General features: G+C 34.7%; 2 protein-coding genes across 2 annotated transcripts; both read right to left on the bottom strand.

Annotated features, from left to right (window-relative positions):
• Positions 1-7,127: 7,127 nt before the first annotated feature.
• Positions 7,128-8,436, bottom strand: LOC128211738 (ctenidin-1-like). Its single transcript, XM_052916770.1, has 2 exons — positions 7,923-8,436; positions 7,128-7,150 (listed from the first exon to the last, which is right to left on the bottom strand). Exons 1-2 carry the CDS (start codon positions 8,434-8,436, stop codon positions 7,128-7,130), a joined length of 537 nt encoding a protein of 178 aa, XP_052772730.1.
• Positions 8,437-18,313: 9,877 nt separating this feature from the next.
• LOC128211737 (ctenidin-1-like) lies at positions 18,314-19,807 on the bottom strand. Its single transcript, XM_052916769.1, has 2 exons — positions 19,294-19,807; positions 18,314-18,336 (listed from the first exon to the last, which is right to left on the bottom strand). The coding sequence occupies exons 1-2, from the start codon at positions 19,805-19,807 to the stop codon at positions 18,314-18,316; spliced, it is 537 nt and encodes a 178-aa protein (XP_052772729.1).
• Positions 19,808-24,214: the final 4,407 nt, after the last annotated feature.

Genomic DNA, 24,214 nt, shown 5'->3' with positions numbered 1-24,214 from the left:
CTGGAAATATTTAGTTATTTCTGCCGTGAACTAAACAATCAGTTTTAAAAATTATGGCCACCCTAATCAAAATTTGGTAAAGATTTGATAAGACAATTAAAGACATCATCATCAGCAGCAGCTTTATGTATTTGGCGCAACTAACATTTTAAGGGAAATGCTGAGTTATTAATCTTGAGAAATAAATTTAAAATTGTGTTGAATCTATACCAGAATTATTAAATATGAAATAAATAAAGTTTAAAAAAATATTTTTAAAAAGTAGTACTTACATTTGGCAAAGCCACAAGGAATCCCTTACGATAAAGCAAGATTTTTCCTGTTTTCGTAAATGTCTTCGTAGATAAAACTTTGATGTTGTTATGGCTTTGAAAAAATAAATATTCTTAAATCTTTCAGCAAATGTGTGAAAGGCTATCATTCTCGTCCAATGAGATCGCTTGTTACATCGCTGGCTTCAGTTTTGAATGCGCGTGCTCTTCCTCTTGTTGTTTTTAGCACCTCGTAGGAATTTGACAATTAGAGAGATAATCCTGTAATCGGTTCGATTGATATGAAAACAAAGCGATGTTGAGTAAAAATTATTGTGATTACAATTAATCAAGAATAGTGCTTTGATATCTTTGATGTAAATCGGCCTGTCCTAAAGCGTGAAAAATATTATTTCTGAATTATACGTTCGCCCGTCAGTTCATACATACATTTATCAACATGATTTAATCATGAACTGCGTATGTTGTTTATATTTGATAGGCGTAGTTTAGTTAAATGTTTATGATTGTGCCTATTCTTGTATACGGGTCAGAAGTCTGGGGAGTTTATAATTTTAAAGAAGTTGATAAACTGCAAGTTCGATTTTTAAAGCATTTACTTTGTGTCAAAAAACAGACTCCTAACTATGCTGTATACGGTGAATTTGGGGAAATACCATTATCTGTCGTTTGCAAGGAAAGGGCAATCAAATTCTGGTTAAAGATTATGAAAAATGGTGACTCTCCGATGAATTATATGTATCTCGATCAGTGTAATAATATTAATGGCCCTTGCTGGGCGACTAAGATGAAATCTATTATAAACCATTTAGGATTAAATTTTCTTACTGATAATTTTGATGTAAATGCCGTATACGCCAACATTTTTCTTCCATGAGATTGTCTGCTCACAAGTTAGAAATTGAAGTCGGCAGATATACCGGTATTGCAAGAGAAAACAGACTTTGCAAATGCTGTAACGCTAATGTTATAGAAAATGAATACCATTTTGTATTATGCTGTAGTAAATTTAGACTCTTACGCTTAAAATACCTAGGAAATATATCATGGCCAAATTTAAATATGTTTAAACGACTAATGTTAAGCAAAAGACAAACTAAGATAGCAATCTACATTAAAGAAGCCATGAATTTAAGAAATACTTTCCTTGTACAATAGTAATCCTCCTTATGTTAACTTTTGTTAATTTCTGCTTTTTCCTTCTAAGTGTTTAACAATTTATATTTTCATATTTAATTACATGATGTATATTTATTATTATTCCGTTACTTTTTATAGTTGATTTATGTTTTTGCCATATTTATGTTGTTAATGGCCAAAGGCTATTCTATGCCGATCTGCCAATAAACTTTGAAACTTGAAACTTGTTTATAATTTAAAAACAGCAACACATAATATTTACCTTTCAACAATAAATATCGCACTAGTAGTAAGCTTACATATTTTACAGAACAGTTATTGTAATTAATATTTGACAAATTGTATTCAGACCCGCTGCAAGAAAAAATCAAAGAAACTAAATATTTGATGAATTCATCAGCTAGTGATATGGTCTACGGTCAATCCAGGAGCATATGGGGTGGGGATAATGTGGGTGGGTTTCTTGGACAGTACTATAAAATTCATTCTGTTTTAATATAAGATTCAAAATATCGCAAATAATAACTGCTTTACTGGTAGCACTATTTTGGTTACTTATCTAACTTTATAAGTATCCTAAATAGAATTCATTAAATTTGATGATTTTTAATGCATTATTATGTTTAACTCATTCGAATTTTAACGATCAAAGCAAAAACATATTATTTGTGAACAGATAAAAAATAGCGATATTTTGACGCTTTTTAAACTTCAGAATATGTGGCCACGTATTCATATGAAAATAAAAACCATAAACGGTTATAATTTTGACTTGTATACAAATCATATGCTATTTTGTTTTGATAATTAAAGTCAAATGAGCGGAACAAAATAATGTATAAAAATAACATAGTGTACCCCTTTAATTGTTAATTTGTTTACCTTCTTCGTAAACCTAATTTTATCCAGACTCTGAATACGTACTCATGCTTTATTGTAGAATAATAAATATGGTCCCAATATCACCTGTATAACTGGAGTAGTCCCAATATCACCTGTATAACTGGAGTGGTCCCAATATCATCTGTATAACTGGAGTGGTCCCAATATCACCTGTATAACTGGAGTGGTCCCAATATCACCTGTATAACTGGAGTGGTCCCAATATCACCTGTATAACTGGAGTGGTCCCAATATCACCTGTATAACTGGAGTGGTCCCAATATCACCTGTATAACTGGAGTGGTCCCAATATCACCTGTATAACTGGAGTGAAACCTATATCTGAAACTTATCTCCTGTTACAAAATAACGTCATGATTTTCAAAATTGCATGGTTTAATTATAGTTGCATAGGTCATGTTTTGGCAGTTTTTACTCAAGTACATTTAAACAAATTAAACAATAAAACCTACGGCAATAAACGTTTAGATAAAGTAATATCAAAGTGGTTGTGTTTGTGTTGTTGTACATATGTCTATTTTATTCAAAGCGGTTGTGAGCTCGAACCCCGCTAAAGCAACTTCATCTAACAAGGTGTCCCCAGTACTAAGTTCTACTGTGAGGGATTCATACATCAACTTAAGCGTTTTTCACATTCGAGCGAAGACGGATAAGCCTATCTTAAACTAGATCAATTTTCAATTCCACAAATATTTTTGGGTGAGAGTTTCTTTTCGAAATTTCCGTGTTTGGTAACATTGCACAAGTCAAAGTGGGATTCGTATCTTAAAACCTATATTTATATTTACATTTTCAATGCCGCTTTTGTGTATTTTTTTCAAACATCATAATCCCATAAATTAATTCACTGAGAGAATGCAAATAAATATTGTGTTTTCTGTCCGTCTGTTAGCGCCAATTTCTTCAATAGTAATCCTTCTTCTTATCTGGAAGAAGACTATAACATGAATAGAAATAATAAAGTATAACCGGAATATGATTCGAAGGCAATCGAGAGGTTGGTAAAATATAACCGGGACATGAAATATAACCCGGACCGGGGCATTGGATAAATATCAGAGAGGTTGGTAAAATATAACCGGGACATGAAATATAACCGGGACCGGGGCATTGGATAAATATCAGAGAGCTTGGTTAAATATAACCGGGATGTGCATTGGATAAATATCAGAGAGCTGGGTAAAATATAACCGGGATATGCATTGGATAAATATCAGAGAGCTGGGTAAAATATAACCGGGTTATGCATTGGATATATATCTGAGAGCTGGGTAAAATATAACCGGGATATGCATTGGATAAATATCTGAGAGCTGGGTAAAATATAACCGGGATATGCAACAGATAGAAATTGACGGTTTGGTAAAATATAAAAGGGTAATAACATGGATGGAAAGTGAGTGTTGGGTGAAATATAACCGGGATATGACACGAATAGAAACAGACGGCTGGGGTAAATATAACCGGGATATGAATTTAGTAGAAATAGACGACTAGATAAAATATAACCGGGATATGACACGAATAGAAACAGACGGCTGGGGTAAATATAACCGGGATATGAATTTAGTAGAAATAGACGACTAGATAAAATATAACCGGGATATGACACGAATAGAAACAGACGGCTGGGGTAAATATAACCGGGATATGAATTTAGTAGAAATAGACGACTAGATAAAATATAACCGGGATATGACATGCAAAGATATACACAGCTGGGTAAATTATAATCAGAATATGACAAATATTGAAATAGAGTGCTTGGTAAAATATGACCGGAATATGAAATTAATAAAACTATGTGAAAGGGTTCTCTTGATCAATGAAATCGCTTGTTACATCGCTGGCTTTACCATTGTTGTTTTGTCTTTTTAGCACCTCGTAGGAATTTGACAATCAGATAGATAATCCTGTAATCGGCGCGATTGATATGAAAACAATAAGAGGTTGAGTAAAATTATTGTGATTACAATTAATCTAGAATAGTGCTTTGATATAAATCGGCCTGACCTAAAGCGTGAACAACATTAAATATTTATTCTGAAATTCTGAAATATTCGTTCGTCCAGTGGCGCATCCGTGGTCTAGTGGTAATATACTTGGCTGTCAATCTAAGAGTCGCAGGTCCGATTCCACGCTGCACCACTATATATACTAATCGTCCTCCGGGAGGGACGTTAACTGGGGTTGCGTGGGACAGTGTTATACACTGATACACGTTAAAGAACCAGGGTCATCCCTGGTAAACTATGCTTCAAACACCTAATATATAAACAATGCTATCGGGGCACTCGCCAAATGGACCTTGCATGAGTGCAAGTATAAAGAAATCTACACACCCATCCTCGTTCGTCCATTTGTTCATACACTTATCAACAATATTTTGCTCTTTTGAACAGCTTATGTTCTCTATATTTCATAGGCGTAGATTTTTAAATGTTCATAATTTGATACAAAAAAATATGTGTATTATACAACCGTTAAATATCGCCATAATAGTAATTTAACTCAATTTACAGAACAGTTTTTGTACTGAATATGTTATTTTGATTATGCCAATGGTGCCAAATTGACCCCACTCCACAGCTTTAAAGCTGCACTCTCACAGATTGAACGTTTGACCACTTTTTATTTTTTGTCTTGGAACGAGTCAATTTTTGCGAAAATCTGTGGAAACCAGTTATATAAGACTTCTGACAAAAAACAGATCGCAGATTTCTATATTTCAGTTCCAAAATTGATGTTTTATGCATTTAGTAACGCATTCAGTTAGTAACGGTTTTAGCCATAAAACATTAATTTTCGAACGGAAATATGAAAATCTATGATCTGATTTTTGTCAGCAATCTTATATGATTGGTTTACAGATATTTGCGCAATAAAATACTCTTTCATCGACCAAAAATAAGAAAGTTGTTCAAACGGTAAATCTGTGAGACTGCAGCTTTAAAGGTTAACACAGACATGAAGTGAAGAAAAAATATCACAGTATTTAGATATTTGATATATTTCAAAAGCTGACGGTGAGGTCAACGGTCAATCTTTGAGCATATCGGGGTGGGGATATTTGGGATGGGTACCCATCGACGAGATCAAATTGTTGGTCTGCCGGCATTTATATGAGTGAAGTATGGCTTGTATTGAAGACGGATGCACAAGAGAGAAATAGTATGAAGAGGATAGGAAAACATAAAAAAAATAGTGTGCTTATGTCCTCTATGCATTTTGGCTATGAAACATAGCGCAGTCTACGCTGCTTACATAGCTCCGCATTCGTTCTTTCACAAGAGTTTGAATGTTTATTTTCTCAAAACACTTCGACAAACCTTTTCACAAAACCACCGCCTTATGGAGAACGGTCAAAATATTGTTTGGAAATCGGTTTGTCGAAGTGTTTGAGGAAACTAATCAGTGTAATCACCTAATCAAACTCAAACTCCGGTGTCTGAGATAAAACGAAGACGGGACTGTTTGAGCGGATAGACTGCCCTTTGATTCATTTGAAATGGTGAAGATAAAAAAGTTTGTTTTAAGTCATCATTCGAGGGAAAATGTATAATGTTGCGTTCAGAAGTAGAATTTATGACGTAATTTATCACATGATATACACTCACTGGAATAAAGAGTGGCAAATCATTAAGAGTTTTAAAACTACGATATCGAAAGCTGGAACCCTTCAGCAAATGTTGACATTTGGTAAAAAATCGTCTTTGAAGACCACAATATTCATTAGCGTTAATAGCGCTAATACTCACAAAGTTAAGTTACAGTTTTGTGGTTGTGTGGTTGGTTGACTGACATTATCACGTGATGTTATCAATGTATTGTTAAGAAGTCAAAATATCGTCAATCTGGCCTTGTGGTTTAGGCGCCATTTTTCCCATTTTTCTTGACTTTACCGTCGTACCCCATTTAACCGAAATACATTTTTTATACTATGACCGTATTTTTTTCTGTAATTTCTATATCATAGAGTAAAATAATGGTCAAATAAATGTTATCAGATGCATTACCGGGAAAACTAATTTTTGGTAAAAAAACATGAGCGGGTATCTTCAAAAATCACTCAAATATCATGATATATACATGTATGATGTTTTAAAGTTCATATATTTGCTCTTTGTTTCAGATGTGAACTGACTTTTCTTGCAATCTTTGAAGACCAAATCAATAGTTTGTTATATGATTTCGGTAATATGTTTACACTTTCTTTTCTGTATAAAAAAACTGCACAAAATGTGTATGTTTCTCGCCCAAAGCGGTTGAGGGTTCGAGCTCCGCCAAGATTACATCCTCGAAAAAGGCGTCACCAGTAATTGGTTCTCCCGGAAGGGATTAATTCTTCAGCTTAAAGCGTGTTTCACATTCGAGCTAGGACGGATATCTTAAACTATATCAATTTTCATTTGCACAAATGTTTTATTTGAGTGATTTGTTTTTGAAATGTCCATGTCGAGGAACGTTGCACGAGTCGAGTTGTTTGTCACACTTTGAAACTTGTGTATATATTATGCACCAGTAAATTGTAACCACGCCCCCCCCCCCCCCCCCCCAGGTCCAGGGGTATACCGGGGATAGCCGGGGAAATGGGCCGTGTTTTTACTTTCCAGGTGGCCCCGCAGTGCCGTGCGGGGGTTTTACCAGCAGATTGTCCCCGCAGGACGACTGGTGTCTTAACATTATTAATGTGTATTCAATATTAGAAAACTACAAACAAATAACAAGTCCAGTTTGAATGCAGAACATTTATTCATCTAGAGAAAGCAAATAAATATTTCGGTGTCCGTCCGTCTAATAGCGCCAATTTCTTTAATAGTATCCCTTCTTCTTGCCTGCAAGTACAATAAAGATGGCTGGGTAAAATATAACCAGAATATGACATGAATATAAATAGATGGCTGGGTGAAATATAACCGGAATATGACATGAATAGAAATAGAATGTTGGGTGTAATATACCTTGAATACAAATAGAGGGCTGGGTAAAATATAACCAGAATATGACATGAATCGAAAACAGAGGACATGGGAGGGTCAAATATAACTGGGATATGAATGGAATATAAAATAGTGAGCTTCGTGAAATATAAGCGGGAAATGACACGGGGAGTAATAGAGATCATATTTAGATATAACCATGATAATACTTGGATAGAAATGGAGGGCTTGGGAAAATATAACTGGAATATGACATGAATCAAAAATAGAGGGCTGGGTAAAATATACTGGGATCTGATTTGAATAGAAAATAAAGGGGCTAAGTAGGAAAAAAACTAGGATATCAAATAAGCAGAAAAATGATAGAAATTGGAGGGTTGTTTTAAATACAGCCCTGCTGTACAGAAGGCCCAGCGGCTCGTGCAATATGCTAACTCAAGCTCTAAGTTATTGTCCAAATAAGTATGTGTATGTGTAAATTTCAGTTCTATGGGAGGGGCGCAAGTCAAAATAGTACGCCCTCTCTAATGTCAAATCCTGGAACCGCCCCTGAAATTACCTATAATTGTACCTTTTACATTTAAAAACAAATATTTATATATTGTAAAGTATGTATATCTGACATAACTTACTTTACAATATTTAATTAACAATTTTAAAAACTTACGTCCGAAACCTCCCATCATGCCACCTCCGTATCCACCAGAACCTCCCATCATTCCACCTCCGTATCCACCATAACCTCCATATCCGCCAATCATGCCGCCTCCCATACCACCTCCCATACCGCCTCCGTATCCTCCCATACCTTGGCCTCCGTATCCGCCATAACCTCCCATCATGCCTTGGCCGTATCCACCGTAACCTCCCATCATGCCGCCTCCCATACCGCCTCCGTATCCTCCCATACCGCTGCCGTATCCACCGTATCCTCCCATACCACTGCCGTATCCGCCGTATCCTCCCATACCGCTGCCGTATCCACCGTATCCTCCCATCATGCCGCCTCCCATACCGCCTCCGTATCCTCCCATACTGCTGCCGTATCCTCCCATACCGCTGCCGTATCCTCCGTATCCACCGTATCCTCCCATCATACCATGGCCGTGTCCACCCTGGCCTCCGTATACGCGATAACCTCCCACCATGCCTCGCCTGTAGCCACCAGAACCGCCATACATGGCTGAAAATGATAAACAAATCGTCATCGTCGTCGCTGAAAACAAAACTACTAACAGCACACCATACAAACGTTTAGTGCTTCACTATCTCGAAAACAGATAATTGATGTAGAATTACACTATTTTAAAATTAAGGATTGTAAAATATAAAGCATTGTGAAACATTCGCTACCTCAAACATCCCCCAACCCGCCCGCCCCGTGTATAATGGATACTCACGATATGTGGCGGTGACAGCCAGCACACACAAGGACAACACGATAAGAGTATTCATGGCGCCCGGTTACAATACAACAGTTCACTGAAAAGTAAGAGAACGACGGTGGCAAGATGTCTATACAGTCAAATCTTGCTAAGTCGAAGTATTTGGGTCCTCGGGAAGTACTTCGAGATCACAAACATTCGATATAACCGAAATACAAACAGTTTATAACTATGAACAAAAACATTTGAAAAAAGTACGACAAAACAGAGCATCGAAATAACAGAGTTCGATATAACGAGTTTCAAATGAACATCTGAATGTCGAAATTTGCACTTTTGATGACCAAATTAATTTGTTCATGCATTTAATGCAATAACTGAAACACACATTATTTACTCAACGGTAAAGTGACTTAAACAAAGTACCCCCCCCCCCCCCCAAATAATCTGCTTAAAAATATTCGGTCACTTTTTATATGGTCAGACATCGACACAAATAATTGTTTATGAAATGTGAGCAAGATGCTTCTAACAATGAGACAACGTCCTCAAAAAAATGAAAGCATTGTTCGAGCTGTAATTATGTTTATTATTTAATATTGTGACAAAATGCTATATTTTGCCGAAAAGCGAAACGTTATTGAAAAATGTTTTATTTAAGGCTTGGATTTAGAAACTATTTTATTTTCTAATCTGTCGGTTGCTGTTTGGTGTCTGTTTATTAAGTAAAATAAATAAGCTGAGAGTACGGAAAATAAAAACTGATTATTCCCATATAAGCAGCAACCAGATGGCTGAAATACATTTTGTACACATGAGAAGAGAACTTGGCTCGGAAACTCGACAGGATTATTGCCCTACATTTCCAGGACCCATATTCACAAACGCTTTGAGTTTAAGTTTTAAACTCAAACTCAAAAAGCGAAATTTTAATGTTGTTATTAAAGTGTTCTTATAAGACTACAGATACATTCAGTCACACTTGTCAATTCCATTTTTATCATAGATAATTTGAAACATTTAACAATTCGGTTTTCTGAGTGTGGGCCTGAAATTCAGACTCAAGATGTCATTGACTACATTATTACCAACTGTCTTAAGTCTAGGCTCAGACTCGGTAAAAGAACTTTTATTAAATCACAAAAATCATCATTATTGCATTCGATCTTTTTCAAAAAATAATTTCGAATAGTAATAATATTCGACAAATTTCATCATCAAAACTGAACTAGAAAGGAAGTTATATTGTAATGAAGATTTAAAGTTTTGAGACTCAGAAAAGCAAGACCTAAATTTTGTTTTAAAATTATTATTACATGAGAAAAGAAGGTAAATATTGCAGTATTGCTCACAAATAGTCAGTTCTAAAAGTAAGCACATATCGTTTGTCAAAACTAGTGCCATTATAGAAATTTTGAAACATTCAAGAATTAAGTTTTCCGAACCGGAGTCAGAAATTCTGACTTTGAAACGTTGGTGAATACGGTACCAGAACTACAGGAAACGATATTCATAATATAGAAAGCTTTTTACTAATGTGAACAAAATAAAAAGTAAACATACATTATCGTCAGTAGATATTTCGCAAAGCAAAAAGAGAAGAAACTCTTACCTTGTCGATGGACGTTGCGTCGACATCAACGGCACCCAGCTATTTATACCAGAGATACCTGCCCTCAATGATTAAGCCGCGTCATTACTGTCTTAATTAATTAATATTTAATTGTTTAAGATGATATAGTTGACCTTTATTTATATTACTTTTTAGGTTTTTATCAAGAAAAAACAACATGTAATACTATGGCTGTATAGCAGGTGAAATCCATCAACCTTAGTATACGATAAAATATTAAAGGGTAATGACATGGATGGAAAGTGAGTGTTGGGTGAAATATAACCGGGATATGAATTTACTAAAAATAGACGCCTAGATAAAATATAATCGGGATATGACAACTATTGAAATTGCTATTTGATAGAATACACAGATAAAGATCGAATAAGGCAACAAAACCCCGACCAATTGTCGGTAAGTTTCATTATTACGCCGACCGAGAAAAAGTACGACAAAACTCGTATGACGAAGACGTCAAAAAATCCCTCAAAGGGGCCAGACAGGGGGTCGGGGTCCAGAGACCGCAACAGACCAGAGATGCCAGGAAAGCGTTATTCGACATAATGAAAGCCGAGGAATCAAATGGGAAAACCGTGAGGCTGGCTGGTAACACACTATACGTTAACGGCATTATCTTCAAGACGTACGTATACGGGAAAGTATGCGATCATCCACGCCACAACGCACAGGGCCAGAACTAGGGGTGTCAGGGAGTGATTTGAAGATCCTGTCATGGAATATTAATGGACTTTCACGAAAATTAGCAGACACTGACTTTCTTAATATATTATCCAACTATGACGTATTTTTTCTATCTGAAACATGGTTATCGAATAACAACAACATTAATTTAGAGATTAAAGGATATCAAAGTGAACATTTATTTGGGAATAAATCATTGAATATGAGAAAAGGTCGATATAGTGGTGGATTTTCAATTTACTATAAAGATTGTTTCAGAAGTGAAATAAACATTGTAAAGAAACATCAATGAGGTATAATATGGGTTAAATTATGCAGTTCATTGTTTAAGTTTGATCATGATGTATACTTTTGTAATACAATGTACATATATTTTACCGCAAGGTTCCGCTGTTTTAAACCAAATTGATATAGATTTTTTCGATATTATTGAATCAGATATTGAAAGATTTAAATCTGTTGGCAAAATATTTATTTCAGGTGATATGAACTCAAGGACAGCGGATTTATCCGACATATTAGATTTTGACAGATACATTGATTACGATGACAGGTATATGTCAAATATTGTTGATATTAAACCACGTGTCAATAGGGATCAAGTGATCGATTCGCACGGGTAACGTTTGATCGAGCTTTGTAAATCTACCTCGCTTCTTATTGGTAATGGCCGGTTACACAATGATAACGGCGACTTTACATTTCATTCACTAATTGGCTCGAGCACAGTGGATTACGTTTTATTAGATAAACATGATTTTGAATACATAAATGACTTTAAGGTATTAGAACCGAATGAATTCTCGGACCATAATGGAATTAAAATACATTTACAACGTTATACTAACCAGTAGCCCGCGACTAATGTAAAAAATGAGGAACGATTTATTAAATGGGATGAGTCTAAGATAAATGATTTCCATGATCTTCTTTTAAATAGAGAAAATGTCGAATCTATGCAAACTCTTACAGAGCGTATTGAAAACTACACTCCAGACGAAAATTTAGATAATATTGTTATACAGTTTACTGATCTCTTGCAAGAAAATGCATTGAATATTTTCGGTAAAACTCGTCGAAATTTTGATAAGAACAAAACTAATCGTGCAAAAAAGAAAAAAATGGTTTAACGAAGAATGTTACAGCGCTAGAAAACAATATACGATTGCAAGAAATGTGTTTTAAAAAAATAAAACAAACGAAAATAGACAACATTTTGTAAACACTAAAGCTTATTATAACCGAGTTAAGCGAAGAGAAAAGACTAGATTTAAAACTAGAGAAAAGAATACACTACGTAACTTAGCAACAAAGAAAACCAAGACAATTCTGGAAAAAATACAAACAGCAATATAAAAGCAATAATAGTAATGCCGAAAATCTGAGTGTTGACGACTTATACTCTCATTTTGAGACCTTATATGGTACTGAATCATATACTAATAATGGCAATGATACACATAATCCGATTATTAATTATGACGACGAATTGGACATAGATATAAACTACGATGAACTTAAACACGCCGTTTTTTCACAAAATAATAATAAAAGTTCGGGCAATGATAACTTAATCGCAGAAATTTTTAAACATTCTTTCGATCAAACATCTGAATTTCTACTCAAACTGTTTAATACTCTATTTAATAACGGCGAATATCCAAACTCATGGGGACTGGGTATAATTGTACCAATCTTCAAAGGGGGGGGGGGGCATAGAGGATCCTAAAAACTACAGAGGAATCACTCTGATAAATATTATAGGAAAAATATATTCACAGGTACTATTAAATAGGCTCACAAAATGGTCAAAAGAACTTGAAAAAATTATAACGAATCAGTTTGGTTTTCAAACGGGAAAGTCTACAGTTGATTGTATCTTCATTTTACAGTCCATTATTTCTAAAACACTTAGCTCGAAAAAGAAATTGTATTGTGCGTTTTAAGATTACGAAAAATGTTTCGATAAAATAGATAGATTACATCTATGGCAAAAACTACTTAACGAAAATGTGAGTTCAAAAATGGTAATGGCGCTTCAAGCTATGTATAGCGTTGTAAAATCGTGTGTACGGTATAATTCGAACACATCACGGTATTTTGAATCAAATATCGGTGTTAAACAAGGGGATCCAAGCTCCAGTCTAATGTTTTTATTTTTCGTGAACGACATAATAAATTATATTAACGCTGATATAGCTGGTATTTTTTACAGCAAATGAAATCAAGATATTTCTGTTACTCTTTGCAGATGATGCGGTGTTATTCGCTCAAACACCAGAAGCATTGCAGTCTATGTTAAATGACCTGGAACGATATTGCAATGACTGGGGACTAAAAATAAATACCACCAAAACAAAAGTTATGATATTTGAAAACGGACGTCACACAAACTTTGAATTCTCACTCTGTAATACTATACTAGACGTTGTAAAATCCTTCAAATATTTGGGCATCCACTTCTTTAAAAATGGCAATTGGTTTCGAACACAAAAGCGACTGGCGCAGCACGCTTCATATGCACTCCATAACTTATTTACCGTTTTCAACCAAATCGAGTTATATTCAATTGATAAATGAAAACTATTCGACAGTCTTGTTTCACCAATTATTAACTATAGTGCAGAGGTATGGGGAAATCACGAATCTAAAAATATAGAAATAATCCATTGTAAATTTCTCCGAAAAATTTAAACGTAAAAAAGTCGACCAATTTAGATGGATTATACGGTGAACTTGGGCGCTTCCCTATGAAAATAGCTAGGCGATTAATAATGATAAAATATTGGATTAAAATATTAAAATCAAATAATGCGTTATTGGTAAATGCATATACATTTCTTAAGACTGACGCTGATAACAATAACATATATGGAGGCAAAAATTGGGCTAATCAATTTAAAGTAATATTAAACCAAATAGGAATGACAAACATCTGGCAAAACCAATACACTGCTGATATCAGCTTTGAATTAATTAAACAACGCATCGTCGATAAATATAAGCAAACTTGGTATGCAAACATTAACAACTCAAGTAGACTATCATCATACGCAAGGTTTAAGCACGACTTTCAGTTTGAAAAATATCTAAACTGCGTAAATGAAAATAAATATAGAATAGCTATTACAAAATTTAGACTTTCGTCACACGACCTAGCCTTTGAAATGGAAGGTATATACTAGTGTTTGAAAATCGGACTCCATTTGCTATCGATAATCGAATCGAATCGGGCCAAGTATTTCGATTTACTATCGGACAATAATCGAAAGTTTATAATATCATTTAGGAATACATTCTTTATACATGTACATAGTATAATCATGATCATTTAAATAATTTAACCTGGAATCAGTATGTGTGATGCTATAGTCATGCTTTTTGCAACAGTAAATATCCATAACCTTTTTCTATTTTTAATAACTTAATGTAAAAACATTACAACAAAACACATACTTAATAACTGCACATCATTTGCAAAATGATGCACACCGCAAGTAAGTTATATTAGCATTTTTTCCATGTAAAAGCAAATTAAATATTTGTTAACCAGCTTAACATTCAATAACCTGTTATATTGAAGATTTCATTAGAATATTTTAATTTCATAAAACCTTCACAAAAAAGTAAATTTGTTAATAACAATTGATACCAAAAATGGTTTCAAAAACAAAACGCATCGAGCCAGGATCCCCGGTATTTGCAGGTAAGACCGGACCTACTACACCTTAGAGACAGATTATTGAGGTTTTATATGAAATATATAAACAATTAAAAACTATTTGTGATTCTGGGAGAGTTTGTAAGTTTTAAAGCAAAAGTGTTTACATTCACCGCATTTGTGTTAGACAGCCCCTTTGTTAAATTGAATTAAACGAGAATTTACCGGAAATAAATATTGATATTTATCGCATAACAAAAAAAAATACTTAGTTACCGGAAGTAACATTAGCGACATCGATTTTGGACAACCACTATCGATTGTCGCCGACATTTCATTGTCAGCGACGATTTGTCGATTGTACTCGATTATCGTTTCATCGCTAGTATATACACATTATAAGATCGGAACGTAAATGCTTAAACTGTAACATGAATGCCGTAGAAAGTGAGCATCATTTCTTACTCGTATGTCCTAAATACAAAATCCTCCGACAGCAATACCTAAAACCTTATTACAACTCGTGGCCCAATCTTAATAAATTTGACAATCTTATGTCATCAACATCTGTTCATTGTATTAACAACTTAGCGAAGTTTATCTATTTCGCATTTTGCCTTAGAACAAATGCTACAGCAATAACACATCATTCAATTGATCATTTAACTGAATGTAAATCTTTACGTATTGAAATATGTAAATTGTTACTATGTCTTTTTTGTGTAACATGACACCTACTTTCTTGAATGTAAATAATCTGTGTCTTCACTGTTCAATATTGTACTTAATTATATGGCTATAAATGTGCATATGCCGTTTAATGCTTAATAAAGATATGTTATGTAATGTTATGTTATGAAATAGAGTGCTTGTTAAAATATGACCGGAATATGAAATTAATAAAACTATGTGAAAGGGTTCTCTTGATCAATGAAATCGCTTGTTACATCGCTGGCTTTATCATTGTTGTTTTGTCTTTTTAGCACCTCATAGGAATTTGACAATTAGATAGATAATCCTGTAATCGGTGAGATTGATATGAAAACAATACGATGTTGAGTAAAAATTATTGTTATTAAAATTAATCAAGAATAGTGCTTTGATATCTTTTGATATAAATCGGCCTGACCTAAAGCGTGAACAACATTAAATATTATTTCTGAAATATTCGTTCGTCCAGTGGCGGAACCATGGTCTAGTGGTAACATACTTGGCTGTCAATCTAAGAGTCTTAGGTCCGATTCTCCGCCGCACCCTAAATATACTAATCGTCCTCCGGGAGGGACGTAAACTGGGGTTTCGTGTGACAGTGTTATACACTCATACACGTTAAAGAACCAGGGTCATCCCTGGTAAACTTTGCTTCAAACACATAATATATAAACAATTCTATCGGGGCACTCGCCAAATGGACCTTGCCTGAGCGCCAGTATAAAGAAATCTACACACCCATCCTCGTTCGTCCATATGTTCATACAGTTATCAACAATATTTTGCTCTTTTGAACAGCGTATGTTCTCTATATTTCATAGGCGTAGATTTTTAAATGTTCATAATTTGATGCAAAAATTATGTGTATTATACAACCGTTAAATATCGTAATAGTATAGTGATTTAACTCAATTTACAAAGCAGTTTTTGTACTGAATATGTTATTTCTATTATGTCAATTGTGTCAAACTGATCCCACAGATTGAACGTTTGACAACATTTTTATTTTTTGTCTTGGAACGAGCCAATTTTGGTGAAAATCCGTGGTAACCAGTTATATAAGACTGCTGACAAAAAAAAAAGATCGCAGATTTCTAAATTTCAGTTCCAAAATTGATGTTTTATGCTTTTTTTCTTAAACCATTAGTAACGGTTTAAGCCATAAAACATTAATTTTCGAACGGAAATATGAAAATCTACGATCTGATTTTTTGTCAGCAATCTTATATGATTGGTTTGCAGATATTTGCGCAAAAATATGCTCTTTCCAAGACAAAAAATAAAAAAAAAGTTATTAAACGGTTAATCTGTGAGAGTGCAGCTTTAAAGGTTAACACAGACATGAAGTGAAGAAAAATATCACAGTATTTAGATATTTGATATATTTCATCAGCTGGAGGTGAGGTCTACGGTCAATCTTTGAGCATATCGGGGTGGGGATATTTGGGATGGGTACCCATCGACGAGAACAAATTGTTGGTCTGCCGGCATGTATATGAGTGAAGTATGGCTTGTATTGAAGACGGATGCACAAGAGAGAAATAGCATAAAGAGGCTAGGAAAACATAAAAAATAGTGTGCTTATGTCCCCTATGCATTTTGGCTATGAAACATAGCGCAGTCAACGCTGCTTACATAGCGCCGCCTACGTTCTTTTACTAGAGTTTGAATGTTTAGTTTCTTAAAACACTTCGACAAACCTTTTCACAAAACCACTGCCTTATGGAGAACTGTCAAAATATTGTTTGGAAACCGGTTTGTCGAAGTGTTTGAGGAAACTAATCAATGTAATCACCTAATCAAACTCCGGTGATAAAACGAAGACGGGGTTGTTTGAGCGGCATAGACTTCCCTTTGTTTCATTTGAAATGGTGAAGATAAAACAAAAGTTATCTTTGTTTTAAGTCATCATTCAAAGGAAATGTATAATGTTGCGTTCAGAAGTAGAATTTATGACGTAATTTATCACATAATATACACTCACTGGAATAAAGAGTGGCAAATCATTAAGAGTTTTAAAACTACGATATCGAAAGCTGGAACCCTTCAGCAAATGTTGACATTTGGTAAAAATCGTCTTTGAAGACCACAATATTCATCAGGGTTAATAACGCTAATACTCACAAAGTTAAGTTACAGTTTTGTGGTTGTGTGGTTGGTTGACTGACATTATCACGTGATGTTATCAATGTATTGTTAAGAAGTCAAAATATCGTCAATCTGGCCTTGTGGTTTAGGCGCCATTTTTCCCATTTTTCTTGACTTTACCGTCGTACCCCATTTAACCCGAAATACATTTTTTATACTATGACTGTATGTTTTCTGCAATTTCTATATCATAGAGTAAAATAATGGTCAAATAAGTGTTATCAGATGCATTACCGGGAGAAATAATTTTTGGTAAAACAACATGAGCGGGTATCTTCAAAAATCACTCAAATATCATGATATATACATGTATGATGTTTTAAAGTTCATATATTTGCTCTTTGTTTCAGATGTGAACTGACTTTTCTTGCAATCTTTGAAGACCAAATCAATAGTTTGTTATATGATTTCGGTAATATGTTTACACTTTCTTTTCTGTATAACAAAACTGCACAAAATGTGTATGTTTCCCGCCCAAAGCGGTTGAGGGTTCGAGCTCCGCCAAGATTGCATCCTCGGACAAGGCGTCACCAGTAGTTGGTTCAAACGGGAGGGATTAATACATCAGCTAAAAGCGTGTTTCACATTCGAGCTAGGACGAATATCTTAAACTATATCATTTTTCACAAATGTTTTTATTTAAGTGATTTGTTTTCGAAATTTCCATGTCGAGTTGTTTTTCATACTTTGAAACTTGTGTATATATCAACAAAATCAATGTGTATTCAATTTTAGAAAACAAATGACACAAGTACAGTTTGAATGCAGAACATTTATTCATCTAGAGAAAGCAAATAAATATTTTTGGGTCCGTCCGTCTGATAGCGCCAATTTTTTTAATAGTATCCCTTCTTCTTGCCTGGAAGTAGAATAAAGAGGGCTGGGTAAAATATAACCAGAATATGACACGAATATACATAGATGGCTGGGTGAAATATAACCGGAATATGACACGAATATACATAGATGGCTGGGTGAAATATAACTGGAATATGACATGAATATAAATAGATGGCTGGGTGAAATATAACCAGAATATGACACGAATATACATAGATGGCTGGGTAAAATATAACTGGAATATGACATGAATATAAATAGATGGCTGGGTGAAATATAACCGGAATATGACATGAGTAGAAATAGAATGCTGGGTGTAATATAACTGGGATATCCATTGAATACAAATAGAGGGCTGGGTAAAATATAACCAGATTATGACATGAATCGAAAACAGAGGACAGGGTCAAATATAACTGGGATATGAATGGAATAGAAAATAGTAAGCTTCGTGAAATATAAGCGGGAAATGACACGGGGAGTAATAGAGATCGTATTTAAATATAACCATAATAATACTTGGATAGAAATGGAGGGCTTGGGAAAATATAACTGGAATATGACATGAATCAAAAATAGAGGGCTGGGTAAAATATAACCGGGATATAATTTGAATAGAAAATAAAGGGGCTTTGTAGGAAAAAACAAGGAAATGAAATAAACAGAAAAGGGATAGAAACTGGAGGGTTGTTATTAATACAGCCCTGCTGTACAGAAGGCCCAGCGGCTCGTGCAATATGCTAACTCAAGCTAAGTACTTGTCCAAATAAGTATGTGTATGTGTAAATTTCAGTTCTATGGGAGGGGCGCAAGTCAAAATAGTACGCCCCCTCTAATGTCAAATCCTGGAACCGCCCCTGAAATTACCTATAATTGTACCTTTTACATTTAAAAACATAATATTTATATATTGTAAAGTATGTATATCTGACATAACTTACTTTACAATATTTAATTAATAATTTTAAAAACTTACGTCCGAAACCTCCCATCATGCCACCTCCGTATCCACCAGAACCTCCCATCATTCCACCTCCGTATCCACCATAACCTCCATATCCGCCCATCATGCCGCCTCCCATACCACCTCCCATACCGCCTCCGTATCCTCCCATACCTTGGCCTCCGTATCCGCCATAACCTCCCATCATGCCTTGGCCGTATCCACCGTAACCTCCCATCATGCCGCCTCCCATACCGCCTCCGTATCCTCCCATACCGCTGCCGTATCCACCGTATCCTCCCATACCACTGCCGTATCCGCCGTATCCTCCCATACCGCTGCCGTATCCACCGTATCCTCCCATCATGCCGCCTCCCATACCGCCTCCGTATCCTCCCATACTGCTGCCGTATCCTCCGTATCCTCCCATACCGCTGCCGTATCCTCCGTATCCTCCCATCATACCATGGCCGTGTCCACCCTGGCCTCCGTATACGCGATAACCTCCCACCATGCCTCGCCTGTAGCCACCAGAACCGCCATACATGGCTGAAAATGATAAACAAATCGTCATCGTCGTCGCTGAAAACAAAACTACTAACAGCACACCATACAAACGTTTAGTGCTTCACTATCTCGAAAACAGATAATTGATGTAGAATTACACTATTTTAAAATTAAGGATTGTAAAATATAAAGCATTGTGAAACATTCGCTACCTCAAACATCCCCCAACCCGCCCGACCCGTGTATAATGGATACTCACGATATGTGGCGGTGACAGCCAGCACACACAAGGACAACACGATAAGAGTATTCATGGCGCCCGGTTACAATACAACAGTTCACTGAAAAGTAAGAGAACGACGGTGCCAAGATGTCTATACAGTCAAATCTTGCTAAGTCGAAGTCTTTGGGTCCTCGGGAAGTACTTCGAGATAACGAACATTCGATATAACCGAAATACAAAAAGTTTATAACTATGAACAAAAACATTTGAAAAAAGTACGACAAAACAGAGCATCGAAATAACAGAGTTCGATATAGCGAGTTTCAAATGAACATCTGAATGTCGAAATTTGCACTTTTGATGACCAAATGAATTTGTTCATGCATTTAATGCAATAACTGAAACACACATTATTTACTCAACGGTATAGTGATTTAAACAAAGTACCCCCCCCCCCACACACACACAAATAATCTGCTTAAAAATATTCGGTCACTTTTTATATGGTCAGACATCGACACAAATAATTGTTTATGAAATGTGAGCAAGATGCTTCTAACAATGAGACAACGTCCTCAAAAAAATGAAAGCATTGTTCGAGCTGTAATTATGTTTATTATTTAATATTGTGACAAAATGCTATATTTTGCCGAAAAGCGAAACGTTATTGGAAAATGTTTTATTTAAGGCTTGGATTTAGAAACTATTTTATTTTCTAATCTGTCGGTTGCTGTTTGGTGTCTGTTTATTAAGTAAAATAAATAAGCTGAGAGTAAGGAAAATAAAAACTGATTATTCCCATATAAGCAGCAACCAGATGGCTGAAATACATTTTGTACACATGAGAAGAGAACTTGGCTCGGAAACTCGACAGGATTATTGCCCTGCATTTCCAGGACCCATATTCACAAACGCTTTGAGTCTAAGTTTTAATCTCTAACTTTTAATTTTTTAACTCAAACTCAAAAAGTGAAATTTTAATATTGTTATTGAAGTGTTCTTATATGACTACAGATACACTCAGTCACACTCGACTTGTCAATTTCAGCTTTATCATAGATAATTTGAAACATTTAACAATTCGGTTTTCTGAGTGTTGGCCTGAAATTCAGACTCAAGATGTCATTGACTATGGGCCGAGGGGCCATGATTACCAACTGTCTGAAGTCTAGTCTAGACTCAGACTCGGTAAAAGAACTTTTATTAAATCACAAAAATCATCATTATTGCATTCGATCTTTTTCAAAAAAATAATTTCGAATAGTAATAATATTCGACAAATTTCATCATCAAAACTGAACTAGAAATGAAGTTATATTGTAATGAAGATTTAAAGTTTTGAGACTCAGAAAAGCAAGACCTAAATTTTGTTTTAAAATTGTTATTACATGAAAAAAAATGGTAAATATTGCAGTATTGCTCACAAATAGTCTGTTCTAAAAGCAAGCACATATCGTTTGTCAAAACTAGTGCCATTATAGAAATTTTGAAACATTCAAGAATTCAGTTTTCCTAACCTGAGTCTGAAACTCTGACTCTGAAACGTTGGTGAATACGGCACCTGGGCTGGTATTCAATATTGGTTTTAATTGAATATAAGAACGATTTAGCTAATCGGATTACTTGGAACTAATAATTTACCAATAGAGTAAATGAAGTCAATGATGTATGAACATAAGATTGACTTTAAGATGCATATTGAATACTACCCCAGAACTACAGCTAACGAATTGTATACTATATAAAGCTTTTTACTAATATGAACAAAATAAAAAAGTAAACATACATAAATTATCGTCATTAGATATTTCGCAAAGCAAAAAGAGAAGAAACTCTTACCTTGTCGATGGACGTTGCGTCGACATCAACGGCACCCAGCTATTTATACCAGAGATACTTGCCCTCAGTGATTAAGCCGCGTCATTACTGTCTTAATTAATTAATTTTTAATTGTTTAAGATGATATAGTTGACCTTTATTTATATTACTTTTTAGGTTTTCATCAAGAAAAAACAACATGTAATACTATGGCTGTATAGCAGGTGAAATCCATCAACTTTAGTATACGATAAAATATTAAAGGGTAATGACATGGATGGAAAGTGAGGGTTGGGTGAAATATAACAGGGATATGACACGAATAGAAATAGACGGCTGGGATAAATATAACCGGGATATGAATTTACTAAAAATAGACGGCTAGATAAAAAATAGTCGGGATATGACATGCAAAGACATACACGGCTGGGTAATAAAGTATAATCAGAATATGACAAATATTGAAATTGCTATTTGACAGAATACACAGATTAAGATCGAATAAGGCAACAAAACCCCGACCAATTGTCGGTAAGTTTCATTTTTACGCCGACCGAGAAAAAGTACGACAAAAATCGTATGACGAAGAAGTCAAAAAATCCCTCAAAGGGGCCAGACAGGGGGTCGGGGTCCAGAGACCGCAACAGACCAGAGATGCCAGGAAAGCGTTATTTGACATAATGAAAGCCGAGGAATCAAATGGGAAAACCGTGAGGCTGGCTGGTAACAAACTATACGTTAACGGCATTATCTTCAAGACGTACGTATACGGGAAAGTATGCGATCATCCACGCCACAACGCACAGGGCCAGAACTAGGGGTGTCAGGTAGTGATTTGAAGATCCTGTCATGGAATATTAATGGACTTTCACGAAAATTAGCAGACCCTGACTTTCTTAATATATCATCTAACTATGACGTATTTTTTCTATCTGAAACATGGTTATCGAATAACAACAACATTAATTTAGAGATTAAAGGATATCAAAGTGAACATTTATTTGGGAATAAATCATTGAATATGAGAAAAGGTCGATATAGTGGTGGATTTTCAATTTACTATAAAGATTGTTTCAGAAGTGAAATAAACATTGTAAAGAAACATCAATGAGGTATAATATGGGTTAAATTATGCAGTTCATTGTTTAAGTTTGATCATGATGTATACTTTTGTAATACAATGTACATATATTTTACCGCAAGGTTCCGCTGTTTTAAACCAAATTGATATAGATTTTTTCGATATTATTGAATCAGATATTGAAAGATTTAAATCTGTTGGCAAAATATTTATTTCAGGTGATATGAACTCAAGGACAGCGGATTTATCCGACATATTAGATTTTAACAGATACATTGATTACGATTACAGCTATATGTCAAATATTGTTGATATTAAACCACGTGTCAATAGGGATCAAGTGATCGATTCGCACGGGCAACGTTTGATCGAGCTTTGTAAATCTACCTCGCTTCTTATTGGTAATGGCCGGTTACACAATGATAACGGCGACTTTACATTTCATTCACTAAATGGCTCGAGCACAGTGGATTATTTTTTATTAGATAAACATGATTTTGAATACATAAATGACTTTAAGGTATTAGAACCGAATGAATTCTCGGACCATAATGGAATTAAAATACATTGACAACGTTATATTAACCATTAGCCCGCGACTAATGTAAAAAATGAGGAACGATTTATTAAATGGGATGAGTCTAAGATAAATGATTTCCATGATCTTCTTTAAAATAGAGAAAATGTCGAATCTATGCAAACTCTTACAGAGCGTATTGAAAACTACACTCCAGACGAAAATTTAGATAATATTGTTATACAGTTTACTGATCTCTTGCAAGAAAATGCATTGACTATTTTCGGTAAAACTCGTCGAAATTTTGATAAGAACAAAACTAATCATGCTAAAAAGAAAAAAAAATGGTTTAACATAGAATTTTACAGCGCTAGAAAACAATATACGATTGGAAGAAATGTGTTTAAAAAAACAATAAAAAAAACAAAAATAGACAACATTTTGTAAACACTAAAGCTTATTATAACCGAGTTAAGCGAAGAGAAAAGACTAGATTTAAAACTAGAGAAAAGAATACACTACGTAACTTAGCAACAAAGAAAACCAAGACAATTCTGGAAAAAGATCAAACAGCAATATAAAAGCAATAATAGTAATGCCGAAAATCTGAGTGTTGACGACTTATACTCTCATTTTGAGACCTTATATGGTACTGAATCATATACTAATAATGGCAATGATACACATAATCCGATTATTAATTATGACGACGAATTGGACATAGATATAAACTACGATGAACTTAAACACGCCGTTTTTTCACAAAATAATAATAAAAGTTCGGGCAATGATAACTTAATCGCAGAAA

Source organism: Mya arenaria, chromosome 12, assembly GCF_026914265.1.
Source record: "Mya arenaria isolate MELC-2E11 chromosome 12, ASM2691426v1".
In the NCBI taxonomy this organism is placed as follows: Eukaryota; Metazoa; Mollusca; class Bivalvia; order Myida; family Myidae; genus Mya; species Mya arenaria.
This window is presented reverse-complemented; position numbering and strand designations above follow the sequence as displayed.

What these genes read in the sequence shown, in the direction of transcription:
- LOC128211738 (XM_052916770.1), bottom strand. Translation starts at nt 8,436, where the DNA reads ATGTATGGCGGTTCTGGTGGCTACAGGCGAGGCATGGTGGGAGGTTAT. An exon ending in CATGATGGGAGGTTTCGGAC is followed by an intron (nt 7,151 to 7,922) that starts GTAAGTTTTTAA and finishes TTGTACTTGCAG; the next exon opens with GCAAGAAGAAGGGATACTAT.
- LOC128211737 (XM_052916769.1), bottom strand. Translation starts at nt 19,807, where the DNA reads ATGTATGGCGGTTCTGGTGGCTACAGGCGAGGCATGGTGGGAGGTTAT. An exon ending in CATGATGGGAGGTTTCGGAC is followed by an intron (nt 18,337 to 19,293) that starts GTAAGTTTTTAA and finishes TTCTACTTCCAG; the next exon opens with GCAAGAAGAAGGGATACTAT.